We start from the raw sequence: 18,162 nt of genomic DNA, 5'->3' as shown, positions 1-18,162 counted from the left end.
CTCATGGATCCCATCATCAGATCACCACTTTTGTGAAAATGGGACCAAATTGGAGTGAAACCTAATATAACAAAACAAAAATTTTGAAAATCGGTTCACAAACGGCGGAGTAGTGGTCGAACATACAAAAAAAAAAAATAAAATAAAAAATATCCACAGCCGAATTAACCGACTTCCAAAAAACCTCCTCGTTTTTTGGAAGTCGGTTAAAAATGCTCTAGTAGTTCGTGAGATAAGCCCTTTCAAATAATTTCCCCCGTTTTTTCCACATTTTCCTCTATTTCTTCGCTCCTATTAGTCTTAGCGTGATAAAATATAGCCTATAGCCTTCCTCGATAATTGGGCTATCTAACACTGAAAGATTTTTTAAAATCGGACCAGTAGTTCCTGAGATTAGCACGTTCAAACAAACTAACAAACTCTTCCGCTTTATAATATTATAAAGTATAATAGCTGATCTATCTTATTGTTTATGCTCCAGTTTTAGTATGTAAAGTATAATGAATGTAGCCGGATGGAAATGTTCTGAGCAAAAAGTGAATACGCAATGAGCAAATCCATCAACTGCATAACTGAATTCTAAATTTAAATTCCTTGACACTAATTGCTCAAACTTCCGTTTGATGTTAAACTACATTCTCTTCCAGTTCCTTACATGACGTTCCTATCAATATTGTTTCAATCCTTGGAAAAACTATAAGCAGTTATTTAGACATATTATGCCTGTACCTCGCTACGCGCATGCCTACCTCTAATTAACCAATACCGTTTCAGTATATTTCCTGAAGGAGTACATAGGTCGCGAGATGACCTGGATCTGGCTGTTGTGGCTGATATCGCAGGCGTGGATCACGATCCACACGTGGTCGCCGTACTGCGAGCGGCTGGCGGCTACGGACAAGCTGTTCACGCGGGCCTGGTACAGCGGCCCGCTTGTTGACCAGTCGCTACTCTTGAATAGAAGCAGAGACGATTCTGAGGTTATGTTCGATGTGAGTACCTACACAGCTTTATTTTGTGGGAACTGTACTGTTTGGATGGAAAGTGGAAGTAGAGGGCATGTAGTGACGTATCGGCGGCACTTCATATACAGGGTGTAACAAAAATAAGTGATAATACTTTAGGATGTGTACGTGTTCCTTGTAGAGAGTTCACTGTGAAAGTAGCAGCGCTGAAAGACCAAAAATTATGTTTTTCACTTTTGTATGGGGAAACTCGTGACGCTCGGACCCTTGCCCATACAAAAGTGAAAACAAAATTCGTCTTTCAGAGCTGCTACTTTCACAATGAACTCTCTACAGGGAACACGTACACACCCTTAAGTATTATAATATTATCACTTATTATTGTTACACACTGTACATATATTCAACAATTGATTGACTGATTTCACTAAGTTTCACTTTCAAGTAGTAGAGCCATGCTTCGGCACGAATGGGCCGGCTCGACCGGAGAAATACCACGGGCTCACAGAAAACCGGCGAGAAACAGCGCTTGCGCTGTGTTTCGCCGAGTGAGTGAGTTTACCGGAGGCCCAATCCCCTACCCTATTCCCTCCCCTACCCTTCCTTATTCCCTTCCTTACCCTCCCCTTTTCCCTCTTAAAAGGCCGGCAACGCACTTGCAGCTCTTCTGATGTTGCGAGTGTCCCTGGGCGACGGAAGTTGCTTTCCACCAGGTGACCCGTTTGCTCGTTTGCCCCTTATTTCATAAAAAAAAAAACTAAATAGATAATAAGTATAATAATACTATCGGAAAGATAGTATGCCCCATAATGGTTCTTAAATCAAATTGCTTACGCTTTTTACTACTACGAAGTAAGAAATAAATAGTTTATGGGATTTAGGATTTGAAACAACACATCGCTAGTGACATGGTGTTACGATGCCTTATGTCAAATCCTTGACCTTGACGATACCAAACTTGACTAAAGGTATGCGGTATGCCCCAAGACCCTGAGCCTACATTGTGCAGTCTCTTAAAACTTTTATTCTATTTTTTATTTGTTTCAGGAACAAGACGAAAAGGCAGATAATGTGTCCATCACTAGTTTGGATAACTACAGAAAAGACGTGAAGCCATCCGATAATATCACAAGGTAGACAACTATAAATGCCTAGTTCCTTTTACTATTTCATTACTTTTAATAGGTTCTTTCCGCTGACTAATTGCGTTCCGGGTTGGGAAAGTTGGGACCCACAAGCAAAACGCCATTAGTCAGAAGCAAGAACTTATTAGATGTACTTAATGAAAATAGTAAATCCCTTTAATTATCATAGCTAAATTAAAGGGATTGTGTTCACCACTGTTGACGTCTCAAGAGTTGCAGTGGTGGGAATATAAGATGGGCCCTTTGCGAGGTGTATAGTGCGCGCTGAGGGCCTAGACAAGCGGCAAGCGATTATCGTACTAAACGCCAACGCCACAAAATGTATGGGATTTGACATTAGTATTCGCTAGCGAAGCGATGACTTATGTCAAATCGCATACATTTTGTTAGCGTTTACGATAATCGCTTGCCACTTGTCTACTAGGGCTGGCTAGTTTAAACAAAACGCACAAGAGATTGCAATAGCAAGATGAGTCCGCCGAAAGAAAAAATATAATCTAAGGAAATAATATTCAAAGTGCATAGGTACGTTTTTAAAAAAAACGGAAAGCCGATGTCAATAGTTTAGAATATAAAACTGATCAATTGACTTTAATTTATTCTTTTCAATAATTGAATAATTATTGTTCACGATATCTCGAGATTGGTGGTCGCTGTCTAATCTCATGTACGTTGCGAGCAGCAAGCAACCCGTCCCCTCCCTCACCCCTGTCCCTACCTGAGGCGCGGCCAACTAGTACCACGCGCACTATAAAAGATCTAGTACAGCCTATACTTTATCTATGAGTACAGCAAAGGGCTTCATGTTTTTTTTTATTACAGAATTTTTATTTGTGCGACTATGTGGCACGAGACTAAGGATGAGATGATAGAGTTCTTGAAGTCGATTTTTAGACTGGATGAGGACCAAAGCGCGAGGCGGGTGGCGCAGAAATATCTCGGCATTGTCGACCCTGACTACTATGAACTTGAAGGTAATTTTATTTGCCTACCAGGTAACTGTACATTTTACCACCGTAAAATTGATCATAATATTATTATGTCCTCACCTGGGTCCCGAAGTGTCTTCATATTAAATCATTGAAATCAGTTCAGCGTTTTGAGTGTAAAGACGTAATTCACAAATTATTGATTAACCAGGATAAAAAATTTCAAAGTAACAAAATCCAATTTTTGTGATATTTCGAAAATAATGACTATGAGTTTCGTTATGCAGAATCTTATCAAGTGTTTACGTCGCAAGGACGCTGCATACGTCACATATTATAGGCAGGCACTAAATATTACTAAATTATCAATGAATATCAGTGGCAGATTTACAAATTTGCCGCCTGTAGGCTTTTCAATTTTTTGCCGCCCCTATAACTGACCTTTGAAATTCAATACGTTAGTTTAGTTCACAATCATATCCCACCAAAAACATTTTTTGAAATTTTTTGCTGAGACGAGCACACAAGGTACGGTAGCGAAACGGCTATGTTTCCTGGTATGTAGAATTTGTTTAAGTTAGGGTTAGATTTAGGCCGTGTAGATTCAGAAGCCTGGCTCTACATGAGACCTCATATTATCTTTTTTACAGGGTAAACCGTAAACCATAAGTGGTCGTCTCGACAATATTTTACAAGAAATGTTTTGGTGGGATTTTTTATTTGTGTAAGATAAAAAATTGAGCAAAATTTGCCGCCCTTCTAAATCTGCCGCCCTAGGCTCCAGCCTACTTAGCCTATTGGTAAATCCGCCACTGATGAATATTATATTAAGTGCTTGCTTAATTTTATTAATTATATTATATTTAAAATAATTATATTATATATAAAAATACTTTAAATTTTCATGCATAAATCTACGTAGTCGTTAAAATCCTCTAAGTTGCTTTTTGCGTGAATACCCACAAATACAATCACACTTTCTTATAATAATGATTTCAGCTCACATATACCTAGACGACGCATTTGAAGTGTCAGACCATAGTGCCGATGATTCTCAAGTGAATCGCTTCGTCAAATGTCTAGTAGACACTATAGACGAAGCCGCATCGGAAGTACACTTGACCAACGTTAGACTACGACCGCCGAAGAAGTACCCCACGCCGTATGGTGGGAGATTAGTGTGGACTCTACCGGGGAAGAACAAGATGATCTGCCATTTGAAAGACAAGTCTAAGATTCGGCATAAGAAACGGTGGTCACAGGTAAGAGGTGTTAAGCAAGGGTTTGGTTTAGCTGAGAAATGGGGGGCTTACACGGGTGACTAAAGCCGCACAACATTGGTCGCACGGCGAAAATCGACCGTCTAAATGGCGATTCGGCTAGATCGCAGGTGACTAAAGTCGCAAGCCCCAACTTTGGTTGGCGACCAACTACAAGGCGTACGGCGCCCCGCCGCATGCGAATTGTGTTTAAAATTGACCATGTTAACGATCACTTGTAGGCGATCGCCCGCCGTATAAGGTGTTTTGGTGTCGAAGGGAATGGCCGAGTACCATGTACCATGCGATTTTAGTCAATGTAAACTGAAGGTCGATACGACGAGCTTAGGCGACTTGTGAGGCGATTAGTCGCACGACGGAAATCGACCTGTGTAAACTCCCCTGAGACTTTCACAGAATTGATTCATTGACAGATGGCGACCGGACCCTATTCCGACCAAATATAGGTCCGATGATTGCGTATGAAATTTTTTTCTGATAGTAGGTGCCGAGGTACTTTACCACTCATGAGCCTCATTCGCCACTGTAAGGTGGTTTACAACTGATGCTTGTCAGTACCCTAAATCTTATAACTTTAAACGAGCAATTCTTGTATATATATATATATATATATATATATATATATATATATATATATATATATATATATATATATATATATATATATATATATATATATATATATATATATATATATATATATATATATATATACAAGAATTGCTATATATACAGGGTGTAACAAAAATTAGTGATAATACTTTAGGGTGTGTACGTGTTCCTTGTAGAGAGTTTACTGTGAAAGTGGCAGCGCTGAAAGACCAAAATTTTTTTTCACTTTTGTATAGGGAAATACGTGACGCTCGGGCCTTTCCCCATACAAAAGTGAAAAATTTTTTTCGTCTTTCAGCACTGCTACTTTCACAGTGAACTCTCCACAAGGAACATGTACACACCCTAAAGTATTATCACTTATTTTTGTTACACACTGTATATATATAATTGGAATCTCGGAATCGGCTCCAACGATTTTCATGAAATTTAGTATATAGTGGGTTTCAGAGGCGATAAATCGATCTAGCTAGGAATCATTTCCAGAAAATGTATTTTTATTCGTGTTTTATCGATAGTCGATAAACTGAAAAATATGACTCTTCCTGACATCTATTGGCGAATAATAATACTATTTTGTTAGCAACTTATTGTTTTAACGACCAGCAGATGGCGTTATTAAGTAACACGAAGTCAATGAGTGTTTGCTATACCGAGTAAAGCTCGGTCATCCAGGTACTAATATAATAATTAGTCTACAGGGCCGACTGGGGCCGACAGTCAAGATGCCTTCGTTAGTTTGATTGTCGAAATTCAAAATCAAAAATTATATTTTTAAAAGTTTTTTGGCTAAGGGCCCAGATCATAAGCGTTTTACTAATGTACATATTATCATTTTAAAGTATCGAAATATTATTTGGAAGTATTTATTTCCAAAGAAAGTCAGCGTTTACTATGCTTATAAATTCATAAGTGTGTGATTAGTGATAACAGTTCTAAGTGTTTCCTATTAATTAAATTTTGCTATCTATGTTGTCACTGAACTATCCTTGGCCTATAAAATCTCATAAATCATTTAATCCAGTAATATCAAAACGGGGCTTAATAAAGATTATCCAGGTTAAACGAGATATCGAATTGCGAATGTTTTGGAATTGATAACGATTAATTTTTATTTTACTGCTTATTATAGTAAAATTAAAATTTATAGTTATCAATTCCAAAACATTTGCACCCGGCAAATGTTTTGGAATTGATTGAATTGATGGGTTAATAGGAAACACTTAGAACTATTATCACTCACTTATCAATATAAGCATAGTGCATACGTACTTCAAACTATACGAGGGCTGCCTTTTAAGTTCTGTCGTTTGTAAACTTCCCGCGATCATTGAAAAAAAAACCATATGGGATTTTAATCTCCTTGTATTTGGATTTCAAAAACAAAAGAAATCATTCAGATTGGTCGAATAGTCTTATTGTATCGTCTATTCAAAGGTGACAAGTCGGTTGTAAAAATGGAAATGTTAAAGGAAAATTTCCGTGCGATAATTTTTTACAACTAACTAAGTTGATTATTGCGACTTCAGCGTGTTGAAGAGATCACTTACTTACTGATGCAGGACCATGTCTTAGGATTATAGTACGTTGGTATTTAGAAGATTAAAGTGGACACCCTAGCCTCAGTGACCAGCCACGTGGTGGTCGTCGCCGTCGTCGTGCAGCAGCTAATCCTCGAAGACCGTCATGTGATATATCGCGAAATAGAGGCATCCATGGGCATTTCAGGGACCACTGTCCAAAAAATCTTGCACGAAAAACTTGGAGTAAAAATTGTAATTTCTCGTAAGATACGTTGTTTGCTTAGCGACGACCAAAAACAGCCCGTGTTAGTTTTTGTCGCAAAACTCTGCAGCAATTCAACCGAGGAGAGTCAAAGCACGTTTATAATTTGCTCAATGGTGACGAGTTTTGGATATATGCTTATGATCCAAATTCTAAGCAGTAGTCTACTGTTGTCTTCTTGAATGAGCCAAAATTGACCAAAGTCATGGACTCACAGAGCACTTTAAAAAAAAATGTTTGCCTCCATTGTGACAAAGGGTGGTCGCATCGCCACTATTGTACCCGAAGATTGCAAAACGGTTACCGCTGACTAGTATACCACAGCTTTTTTGCCACAAGTCATCACCGAATTTCGAATCGCCGGTAAAACAATGATGTATTTGGGAACCCAAAACGTTGAAATTTTAGATCATCCACTTTACAGCCCTGGCTTGAGCCCTAAGGATTTTAATAAGTTCCACAAAATTAAACAAAGTCTTTGTGGCCAACGTTTAAGCTCACCTGAAGAAGCTGTTTACGCGTAAAAATCGGCCATTTTGACTACCCAACTTCGGACTGGAATAAATGTTTTAAAAACTGGTTTGAACGCATGCAAAAGTATTTTAAATATCGCGAAGAATTCTTTAAAAAACAATTAATAGTGATAATCTATTAGATTGCCTGTATTTATTCCAAACGACAAAACTTAAAAGGCAGCCCTCGTATAAACTTTTTTCATAGTCCACACAACTTAAAAATGAAATCTTTATTGTCGTATATATGAATTTATTTTAAGCATAGTAAACGCTGACTTTCTTATTTATTTCCAAATAATATTTCGATACTTTAAAATTATATCATGTATTAGTAAAACGCTTGTGATTTGGGCCCTTAGCCAAAAAACTTCTAAAAATATAATTTTTGATTTTGAATTTCGACAATCAAACTAACGAAGGCATCTTGACTGTCGGCCCTGTAGACTAATTATTATATTATTTAGGGTACCGACAAGCATCAGTTGTAAACCTCACAGTGGCGAATGAGGCTCAGGAGTGGTAAAGTACTCGTACCTCGGCACTTACTATCAGAATTTTTTTTCATAGGCAATCGTCGGACCCATATTTGGTCGGGACTGTTGACTATATAATAATAAAGTCAGCAGGGGATCTTGGAAAATACTTATTGTTGTAAAGTTGTATGAAGTAGCAGATTATGGATAATATGGATAGATTTATAAAGAGAACAACAACAAAATTTCATCATTGCCATTTACACGTGAAAATATCGCTATTGAGCTTGTATAGTATACATATGAAAAGGAGATAGCTAAATAGTGCGCAAGTGAGAGAGACAAGCGAAAGGTCAATGGCCGCATTTCTACGTGTTCGACGACCCGGCTATAGCGACAACTCATTACGAAATGGTTGTTTATTGTTCTTAGAAGTTTTTAAATACTTCCATTTTGACGACCTCTGTGGCTCAGTTGGTGGGCTATTGGTAGCTCAAGCCGGGTTCGAATGCCGCCGACGGAACAAAAAGTTTTCAAAGTTCCTGGGTCATGGATGTGTATTAAATATGTGTATTATTATAATAAAATCTTAAATATATGTATAGTATAAAAGTATTGAGTGTATTTCCGTTGTCTGGTACCCGTAACACAAGTCCTTCAGGTACTTAGCACGGGGCCAGACTGACGTGGTGTGAAGCGTCCATAGATAAAAAAAAAGAACTTGTTCACTTATAATATCATTGTTTACAGGTTATGTATATGTATTATTTACTCGGCCATCGTCTTATGGATTTACCACTTTCCGTCGACCGCAAAGAAGTGATAGCAGAAAACACATACTTGCTCGCTTTGGATGGAGATATAGACTTCAGACCCAGTGCCGTTACGTTACTGATAGATCTTATGAAGAAAGACAAGAATCTAGGAGCCGCTTGCGGTAGAATCCACCCTGTTGGTACAGGTGAGACAAAGTCTTTGCTGATAAATAATAATTTATTATACTATAGTGTAGTAACGCCGTTAGTATACTGGCGCTGCAAATAGTGAAAAGACAGCGAATAAGGGTTCCTTGTTGACTACGGAACCCTAAAGAGGGGTAAAACGAGATGCAAAACGCGTTACAATATGTCGTTTGGTACCAAAAATCTGCCTGCCTCTTTTCCGCCAATCGCAATCGCCAATCGTGACGACGTCGGAAAGGAAAAAATTGTATGCCACAGCTACACTGCGTCAGTGACAGCGCTACACAACACACATTCGTCCGTACCGTACGCGCCGTACGTTCGTTGTATGAAAAGACGTCACGAAATGCGGTGCCTTAGGTGCGGATGAATGTGTACACACCGTACGCGCCGTATTTTGTGACGTTATTTCATACAACGAATTCTAAAATGCATCGCGTGCGGCGCGAACGGCGCGTACGGTGAGGACAAATTCGCTGTATGAATTAATGACGTCACAAAATGCGGCGCGTACGGTGGGGACGAATGTGCGATCAGCTTTATCCTGCCACCTGTCTCTTGTAACAATTGTTCAGTCTAAACGCCGCGTCCGACGACGCAACGTATCAATATGGCATAATAATATCATAAAATATGCAACATATTTTAGTAAAACGCCAGAACGGCGCCGCTGCGGCGATTCACGTATTGATCGATGTAATTTGGACAAGTAGACAGGAACTTTTTATTAGGTAGCTTAGTTGTTTAGATGCGACCTTTAATTAGCTTTAAACCAATATTTTATACAAAAAGTTTATTTGTCTCAGGTACATACTGATAAGTGCCGGATAGGCTATCCACAACTTGTCTGGACAGATATTCTATACTCTATTTGTCAGATAACTTATAGATAGCCTTATCAGCAAGTGGTGAAACAGGCCCTAAGCGCCTGTTTCACCACTTCCTGATAAGGCTATCCACCAATTAACTTGACAGATCAAGTATGGAGAATCTGTCAAAAAAGTTGTGAAGGCACTTTATCAGAAAATGGTGAAACAGGCCCTAAATCTTATTAACGCTAACCAGAGTTTAACATAATATCAACCTTTACTTTGTGAACGTTCTTGGTAGACATTACATCCTGCTCAAAAGTACCGTCCTTTTTTTAAATGAAATAAGGGGGCAAACGAACAAACGGGTCACCTGGTAGAAAGTAACTTCCGTCTCCCATGGACACTCGCAGCATCAGAAGAACTGCAGGTGCATTGCCGGCCTTTTAAGAGGGAATAGGGTACAGTGCTCCCAAAATGATAATGCGCATAGAAATTTTCGTCATTGTTCGGCAACGATCGTTTTTCCCGAGCGTCGGAAGACGTTGCCTTAAAACCTTTTTTTGAGCATGTCCAAGTCATGTCATACCATGGCAACGCTAACTCTTTACGACTTGACCGTAAATAGAAACAATTGACGAACCGGCGACAGGCGACAGCCACCGAGTACCGAGTACCGACTATAATATGATATTAACTTCTATTTCTTTCGAACAAGGTGCAAAATGCAAAAGCATTGCTTGTGGCTCTTACGTTTTATAGATTCGGGTGTTTCCGTGATTACGACATTTAGCGAAGATTTTCATGCGCATTATTAATTTGGGAGTACTGTAATAGGGTAAGGAAGGGAATAGGGGAGGGTAGGAAAGGAAATAGGGGAGGGTAGGGAAGGGAAAAGGGTAGGTGATTGGGCCTCCGGTAAACTAACTCACTCGGCGAAACACAGCGCAAGCGCTGTTGCACGCCGGTTTTCTGTGGCCCGTCCTGCAGGTTTTATGGCGTGGTACCAGAGCTTCGAGTACGCGATCGGTCACTGGATGCAGAAGGCGACGGAGCACATGATCGGCTGCGTGCTGTGCAGCCCCGGCTGCTTCTCGCTCTTCCGTGGCAAGGGGCTCATGGATGACAACGTCATGAGGAAGTACACCCTCACTTCCAGCGAGGCGAGGCACTATGTGCAGTACGATCAAGGTACGGTTTCAAGGCACTATAAAAAATCTCGTTTTCGATACAAAATCAAATTTCCCTGTAACAATTTTTAGTCATTTACACAAGTACTCTTCCTGCAAATGCTATCCTACAGCCCAATAAGATAAAGTGTTGCACTGTCTTATACGCATATAAAGCTTTTGTGAGAAGGAATTTATGAAGAGTTTAAAAGGGGACAGACTTTTATGGTATTCAAGTTGCCTATGTGTAGTGGTCTCGTCATCGTATTTTTGTCAAGCTTTATAAATAGACATTAAATTCGTAAATATTTCTAGACCACCATTCAAATGAAAATGAGCACTTTAGGTCAAGTACCCTAAAGTGGATCAAAGTGTTACTCATAATGAAGTGAATGAAACAATTGTTGGCCAATGGCACTTGCCCTTTTGTTTCAGGTAATACTTGTAGATAACATCAAGATAGTTAATATTTATCGCATAATGATGTATGTCCGTTGACTTATCAATCAACGGACTTCCCCGATAAGATTTGAATATTGATTTTCTTGTGTTTATTGCATACAAAATGTATTTTTACCATTTAACTACTTTATAAATTATAAGATACACGTGACAATACTCCCTTCATTTTTTAATGAGATTAAAAAACAAAGATGCTTGTCGTCTTTTGTTCAAATTCTCCTCCTATTGCCTGGGGTCACAGGACAAGTAGAATCGGGAATTCGGCTATAGACCAGTCGCTACTTGGCTCTTTTACTCGCACACAAAAAATCTCTCATTCGCTCTGGCGAGCTAGCTATTCACGCCCGAGAAAAAAAAGACAAAGACTGGGTAGTGACCACATTTCTCCGACACTAAATCCATGCCCAGATTTTACCCATTCCATTAGATTGACTTTGTGCCATCGAAAAAATTGAATCATAGGCAGTTGGCGGCCCTACGTCAATTGGTCGGGTTATGTCAACTCAGTGTAGTCGTCATCTGCCGGCTTAGTTTGACATAACGCGACCAAATTAATTAGGTCCGCCATCTGCCTATGAATCAACTTCCCTGATAGTACTATTTGTGCAAAAAGTATTTCAATAACACTTTAAGGCGAGGACCGTTGGCTCTGCACGCTGCTGCTGCAGCGCGGCTACCGCGTGGAGTACTCGGCCGCGTCGGACGCCTACACGCACTGCCCCGAGCGCTTCGACGAGTTCTACAACCAGCGCCGCCGCTGGGTGCCCTCCACCATGGCCAACATTCTCGACCTGCTCACAGACTACAAGAGAACAGTGCAAGTCAACGACAACATATCCACGCTGTATATTGTGTATCAGGTAAAGTGAAAACAGCCAATTTCAAAAGCGCAAAAACCGCCATAAGAGTGGGTTTCTTCTATCCATCAATCTTCTAAGCTTCTTTACCGACTTAACCTCCTTAGCACAATAGACGGAACAAACCAGTAGGCCGACTTTAAACAAACTGACGTATCGGCGCGAGTACCGCTACTATCCGCTGTAAGCATGCTACTAACGCCTTTACAACGAAGTGTCACGGCGCGTGCCAGCCGATAAATCAAACGTATAATTTCGAGAACTCTTCTAAGTCGGTCTCGTCTAATGGTTCATTCTGTCTGTTGTGCTTTTAGTTTAGATTCAATTTCCATCTTTAATGTATGGAGTTGTTTCTACATGAAATTGTACACTTGTAGATGATGCTAATGCTGGGTACGGTCCTGGGTCCGGGGACGATATTCCTGATGATGATCGGCGCCATGAACGCCATCACCGGCCTCGACAACATCAACGCGCTCATCATCAACCTCGTGCCCATCGTCGCATTTATCATCATCTGCATGACGTGCAAGTCGGATACGCAGGTAACATTGTCTGACTGCTATCATAGACCAATAAATAATAATGTCTGATTGATGTATGTACACTTCTACTACAAAAGGTTGTCCAGGGGTGATTAATTAAATCAAACTTCTGTGGGAACATTTTGTGCAGATTAAAAGTAGCATATATTATATAGGCTACATCTGCCCGTGCGGATGGACTTAACGGTGAAAGGATCTATTGCTGTACCTTTATTTAAAATCGGTTTCGGAGCTAGTCCAACTCCGAAACGCTAAACCACTGAGCCGATTGCTCTGTACTCGATGCAAACAATCATATATTTCCACTTTATATTATTAGTAAAGACAAGAATAAAAAAATGTATTGTAGAATCATTTTTCTTTTATTCAACCCAAGCTATTTTTGACGTTTTCTTTGAGTTTTTAATTTTGACTGTTTTCTTTCAGATAACCTTCGCCCATCTAATAACGTGTATCTACGCGATGGTGATGATGATGGTGATAGTTGGCATAGCGCTACAGATCGTCGAGGACGGCTGGATGGCCCCAACCAGTATGTTCTTCCTGGCCACAATGATGATATTCATAACATCCGCCATGCTGCATCCACAGGAGATATCCTGCCTGCTATACCTGATTATATACTACATAACCATACCCAGCATGTACATGTTGCTCATTATATACTCGTTATGTAACTTGAACAACGTGTCCTGGGGTACGAGAGAGATCGCACAGAAGAAAACTGCTAAGGTAAGTCTTAATAGCCAACGAAAAGTCAAAAGAGTAAATCTTCTTCTGTCATAAGTTTAACCTGTATCCGTCCGTCGTATTCCGTGACTTCGTGAAAAAAAATAGAATTGTATGCTGTGAAAAACTAGCTGTCCTTCCTTATACTTTATGTTATATTATGTGATAATTTTATCAAAATTGGTCTAATCGTTTCGGAGCTTTTAGGAAAAAAATCACAATTAAGTCTATACTTACTCATTATACTCATAAATTATAATATATTATACTCATTAATTGTTATAATAATATAACCGAATAAAAATAAACATATTACGTAGTATAAGTCCGCATAAAAGTGTAAGATACATTATAATATTTGATTGCAAATGCTTGAAACTAATTTGCAGTATTTATGACTTGTATGTTTAAGTAATTCAGCTATGTCTCAACTCTCAACGTTTACATACGCCTATGTTCAACCAGTTCTCTAATGATTTCCTATCTAGGATTTAAATGTTACGTGTGTTGTAATATTTACTTACAGTTACAATTATGGGTATAATTATAGTATCCAAACCAAAAGGATTTGAGGAAAATTAATTGTTGATCATCAAAATATGTTTTGTGACCTATCACACTAATATTATACGTGAGAAATATATGTTTATGTTTGAGTCGTCACACAAACACAGAGCGGATTAAGATCAAATTTCGGATGGTTTTAGGTTCTGGATTAGCACAAGTTGGATAAGAAGTCTAAAAAAGTGAAACTATGTTGCCGTTGGATACGTCAATCACGTCAATTGATAGGTTTTGAGGCGGAGTTTTCCGCTACGCTTGGCGCAAGTGCCATTGACTAAGCTTGTTTCAATAGCAAAAACATTTCAGTATTTCTTTTCTGCCATTTAGGAAATGGAAGCTGAAAAGAAGGCGGCAGAAGAAGCGAAGAAGAAGATGGATAATCAGAACATACTGAAGATGTTTGGACAGGGAGAAGAGACATCAGGTTCCTTAGAGTTTGGAGTCGCGGGCCTTTTCAAGTGTATGTGCTGCACCAACCCTAAAGACCATAAGGAGGACTTGCATCTACTGAAGATAGCGCATACTATGGAGAAAATCGAGAAGAGACTGGATTCAATGTAAGTAATTTTCGCCAAGAATATCGGGATATAGTTTTTCACAGCATGTTATGTTTGAAACAGATGACAGTGTGAGATATTATGGATATCGCAGGGAAGGTAGGATATTGATGATGTAATAGGATATATTACTGCATTGTTTTCACGCAAGACGGCAGTGCCAGCACAGACAGTAAACAAAAAGTATTGTTCGACGTTCGACAACGTTTTTACATTATGTCGTGTGCAAAATGTCGGATTTTGCACACGACATATCAGTAGCTCTACCATGAGTTTAAAGCTAAGTATAGTATCCCTCTGCTCCGAACCTTGCGTAATATGCCCTATTACCACAATAGACATAACTACCAGAAGTTCGACTGCTAAGAGACGGACAGGTTTCAATATCTGTCAAATTCGTCGGGTTTCACTAGGATTATGAACGGAATGTGCCTCGCGCTGGCTGATATAATTTATTTTTAAATATTTAAAATAAAGATTTCAAAATTGGATTCTGACAATTTTAATCGCATGTGCCAAAACACAAACAACAATACGACCAAAGAGGAACACGTCCAGCGAATATGTCATAGTTCGTAGGTAACAAGTTAACAACCCTAGCGACGGTTTTCGTCATAATATGTCAAATTTAAAATATTTCAACATCAGTTCTAAGTCGGCATACTCTATAATTCTGTCTATTCTGCTATTACATCATACATGGAACGCATGTTACATTTTGAGAGAGAAATACTCATAGCTGTAGGTCGACCGACGTCTATTTCGTTCTTATTCAGTCTTTTTATCACAGAGGGGCTCCTCCAGATACCGAAAAGTTGCCCCGACGTCGGTCTTCTATGGGTCTGCGAGGAGACACGCTATCCATGTTACCGGAGTTTGACGACAGCGAAGAATCCGTTGACATTCCACGGGTAAGTATTTTTCACAATTTTTTTAAACCTAAATCAGCTATACTTAACCTGAGGCCCACCGGGACTTTATCAGTGGCCCGCGTGAAGTTAAACAGTTTTGACTCCTATGGGCAAAATAGTGCAATGTCGTCGTGAAAGTTGTAAAAATTTTTCGATCTTTAAATCACTAATTTTGAAGAACATTCTTTTTTAACCTTAAAATTCTTTGTTAAAAAATAATGAGTATATTTTAGGCTTATTAACGTAATTAGTGTCTAAAATCTTGCACTAATATAGTCAATATTTGTAGGAAGAACGCGATGACCTAGTCAATCCATACTGGATAGAAGACCCTAACCTTCAAAAGGGAGAGGTAGACTTTTTGACAACAGCCGAAACGGAATTCTGGAAAGATCTAATCGATACTTACCTAAGGCCAATCGATGAGAATAAGGAGGAACTGGTAAGTTTGGTTACTTTTTTAAACTTGGACATGGACAGGCCTCGAAAGCTGCTCGCCGCGCGGCTTAATAGATGGCTTATCCATATAATTCTATACTTACATTGGAACGCGCCGCTACCGCTCCCGCCCCGCTGCCCGCTGATTTCGAGACTGAATCCTTAGGGTCTGTTTCACCACTTCCTGATAAGTGCAGGATAGGCTATCCACCACATAACTTGACAGTTGAAGTATGGAGAATCTGCAAAAAAATTTGTGGATGGCCTATCCGGCACTTTATCAGGAAGTGGTAAAACAGACCCTTAGGGCCTGTTTCACCACTTCCTGATAAGTGCGGAATAGGCTATCCACCACTTAACTTGACAGAATATGAAGTATGGATAATCTGTCAAAAAAGCTGTGAATAGCCTATTCGGCACTTTACCAGAAAGTGGTGAAACAGGCCCTTATTCTCGTATTTTATCCACTATTACCTTTAACTCAGACTGGTTGAGTACACATACCTCGTTATATCCGCAGGCTCGTATCAAAACGGACCTGAAGAACTTACGCAACACGATCGTATTCGCGTTCGTGATGCTGAACGCGCTGTTTGTGATGGTGATATTCCTGCTGCAGCTGCGCCAGGACCTGCTGCACATCAAGTGGCCCTTCGGCCAGAAGATCACCATCACGTATGACGGAGACACTAATGTTGTAAGTATAATCGCTTACACTCTTACTTATAAAGGTAATAATAACTCCCACACCGGTTTCGGTGACGGTGGCCGGTTTCATTGAAACCCACCAGTTATGCAGGAGTAATTGTATAGTGCCCAAGTGTGTGCGCAGAGCACAATAGCACTGTCTATTCCTATACCCTCATAACCCAGTGGGACGGAAGACCGACACGACTGGTGAGAGATCAGGCGCAGGACCGACTTTTACATGCCCCTCCGACGCATGGATCATCTTACTTGTTAGACAATCAGGTGATCAGCCTGCATTGTCCTAACTTAACTTGGAAATAACATGTCTCCAACGCGTGAATCGAACCCACGACCTCCGAGTCAAGAGCCATGTTCTAAGCCACTTGACCACGGAGGCGCATAACTGTTCAAAGTCCACTGTCTTCGTCTCACATGTGACATATTCAATTTGCCAGATCTCTGTCTGCCAGCTTGTTAACAAGTAGACCTTGTATATTTGTATTCGGTGTTTAATTAATTATTATTATTAGTAATGGGGTTAAAGCCGGCCGCCGCCGGCCGATATTTTGTATTGGATAATGTGATATTAGGGAATGGTTTTTGATGATCTAATCTTTAAGAGCAATTCGCGTAGGGTCGTATGCATTTATTGTCATTGTGATGCTATAGTGTACCATAACCACAAAATCCTTATTCGACGCGATAAATACGAGCGTAGTACACGCAATACGCTCGTAAATTGCTGCGATTTTGCTATTCCTGGACAAGATATACATTATAAACTTATGCGATAAATATCAAATTTAAAAAGTTCGAATTTTTTTGGTCCTTCGAGCCGGATTAGACTAATTTAATATTTCAGGTGATCATTGACCAAGACTACTTAATGCTGGAGCCGATAGGATCCATGTTTATCGTGTTCTTCGGGCTGGTGATGGGAATTCAGTTCCTGGGAATGTTGACGCATCGCTTCGGCACGATCACGCATCTGCTGTCGACCGTGCAACTCAATTGGTACTTTGCCAAGAAGGTAAGAAAAATATGAAAGGTTAATTTTACTGTTTTTTTTCAGACATTTATGATGTAAAGTCGTGTAGCGGACGAAACAGTACTCAATTTTATTCTGAATATCGTCATCGAAGAAACTAAAAACGACGCGACGTATAGGTGATGTAGAGCAGTGTTTTTCAATCTTTTTGATTTCGCGACCCCTTTACAGATTTAAATATACTGGCGACCCCCTCGTGTCATAGAAAGCCAAAGAAATAATTTTAATTAAAAGGCTTTTTATGAGACCTAAGTGAGGTAATGATTTTTTTTCTAGTTTGGTATATATTTATCTATTATACGTCAGCTTTTTCTTTCTGTCGGCGACCCCCTGAGTAAGGCCTCGCGACCCCCCTAGGGGTCGCGACCCACAGATTCAAAAACACTGATGTAGAGCATAGGTGATTTCGGCTTGACCGAGCATAGAACCTCGCTAAAATCTTCCTTTGAGGTCTGCAAGTTGTAATTCGTTTTAGTCAAGTTAAATGGAATTATAGGTGAGTTAAATTTTGTGTGACAATTTTGTCCTTAATTTGTTTGTCATTTTACATTGAATATTGCATTTTTTTAATCAAACGGTAGTTTATATTTCAGCCTTATCAATTATTTAAATTAAATTAAGGTTTGATAGTTTTCTGATGCCACCGGTGTCCTCGACGTATTGAAATGTGATAAACTATACAATTACCTACTCCAATCAATCACAAATAAGCAACCA

The 18,162-nt window shown here is 39.5% G+C and overlaps 1 protein-coding gene across 1 annotated transcript in view; it reads left to right on the top strand.

The window, feature by feature from the left end:
* LOC121731121 (chitin synthase chs-2-like) overlaps positions 1 to 18,162 on the top strand; it is a 30,004-nt gene that overhangs the window by 8,980 nt on the left and 2,862 nt on the right. Inside the window, exons 8-21 of the mRNA XM_042120471.1 lie at positions 775 to 992; positions 2,013 to 2,098; positions 2,933 to 3,084; positions 4,039 to 4,301; positions 8,455 to 8,665; positions 10,466 to 10,666; positions 11,740 to 11,966; positions 12,341 to 12,508; positions 12,935 to 13,240; positions 14,129 to 14,358; positions 15,149 to 15,269; positions 15,559 to 15,711; positions 16,228 to 16,404; positions 17,260 to 17,427. Of these exons, the coding sequence (XP_041976405.1) occupies positions 775 to 992; positions 2,013 to 2,098; positions 2,933 to 3,084; positions 4,039 to 4,301; positions 8,455 to 8,665; positions 10,466 to 10,666; positions 11,740 to 11,966; positions 12,341 to 12,508; positions 12,935 to 13,240; positions 14,129 to 14,358; positions 15,149 to 15,269; positions 15,559 to 15,711; positions 16,228 to 16,404; positions 17,260 to 17,427 (2,681 nt within the window). The remainder of the gene's footprint in view (positions 1 to 774; positions 993 to 2,012; positions 2,099 to 2,932; positions 3,085 to 4,038; positions 4,302 to 8,454; positions 8,666 to 10,465; positions 10,667 to 11,739; positions 11,967 to 12,340; positions 12,509 to 12,934; positions 13,241 to 14,128; positions 14,359 to 15,148; positions 15,270 to 15,558; positions 15,712 to 16,227; positions 16,405 to 17,259; positions 17,428 to 18,162) is intronic.

Source organism: Aricia agestis, chromosome 1 (assembly GCF_905147365.1).
Source record: "Aricia agestis chromosome 1, ilAriAges1.1, whole genome shotgun sequence".
Taxonomy (NCBI): domain Eukaryota; kingdom Metazoa; phylum Arthropoda; class Insecta; order Lepidoptera; family Lycaenidae; genus Aricia; species Aricia agestis.
The sequence above is the reverse complement of the archived record's forward strand: the minus strand, read 5'-3'. Positions and strand labels throughout refer to the sequence as shown.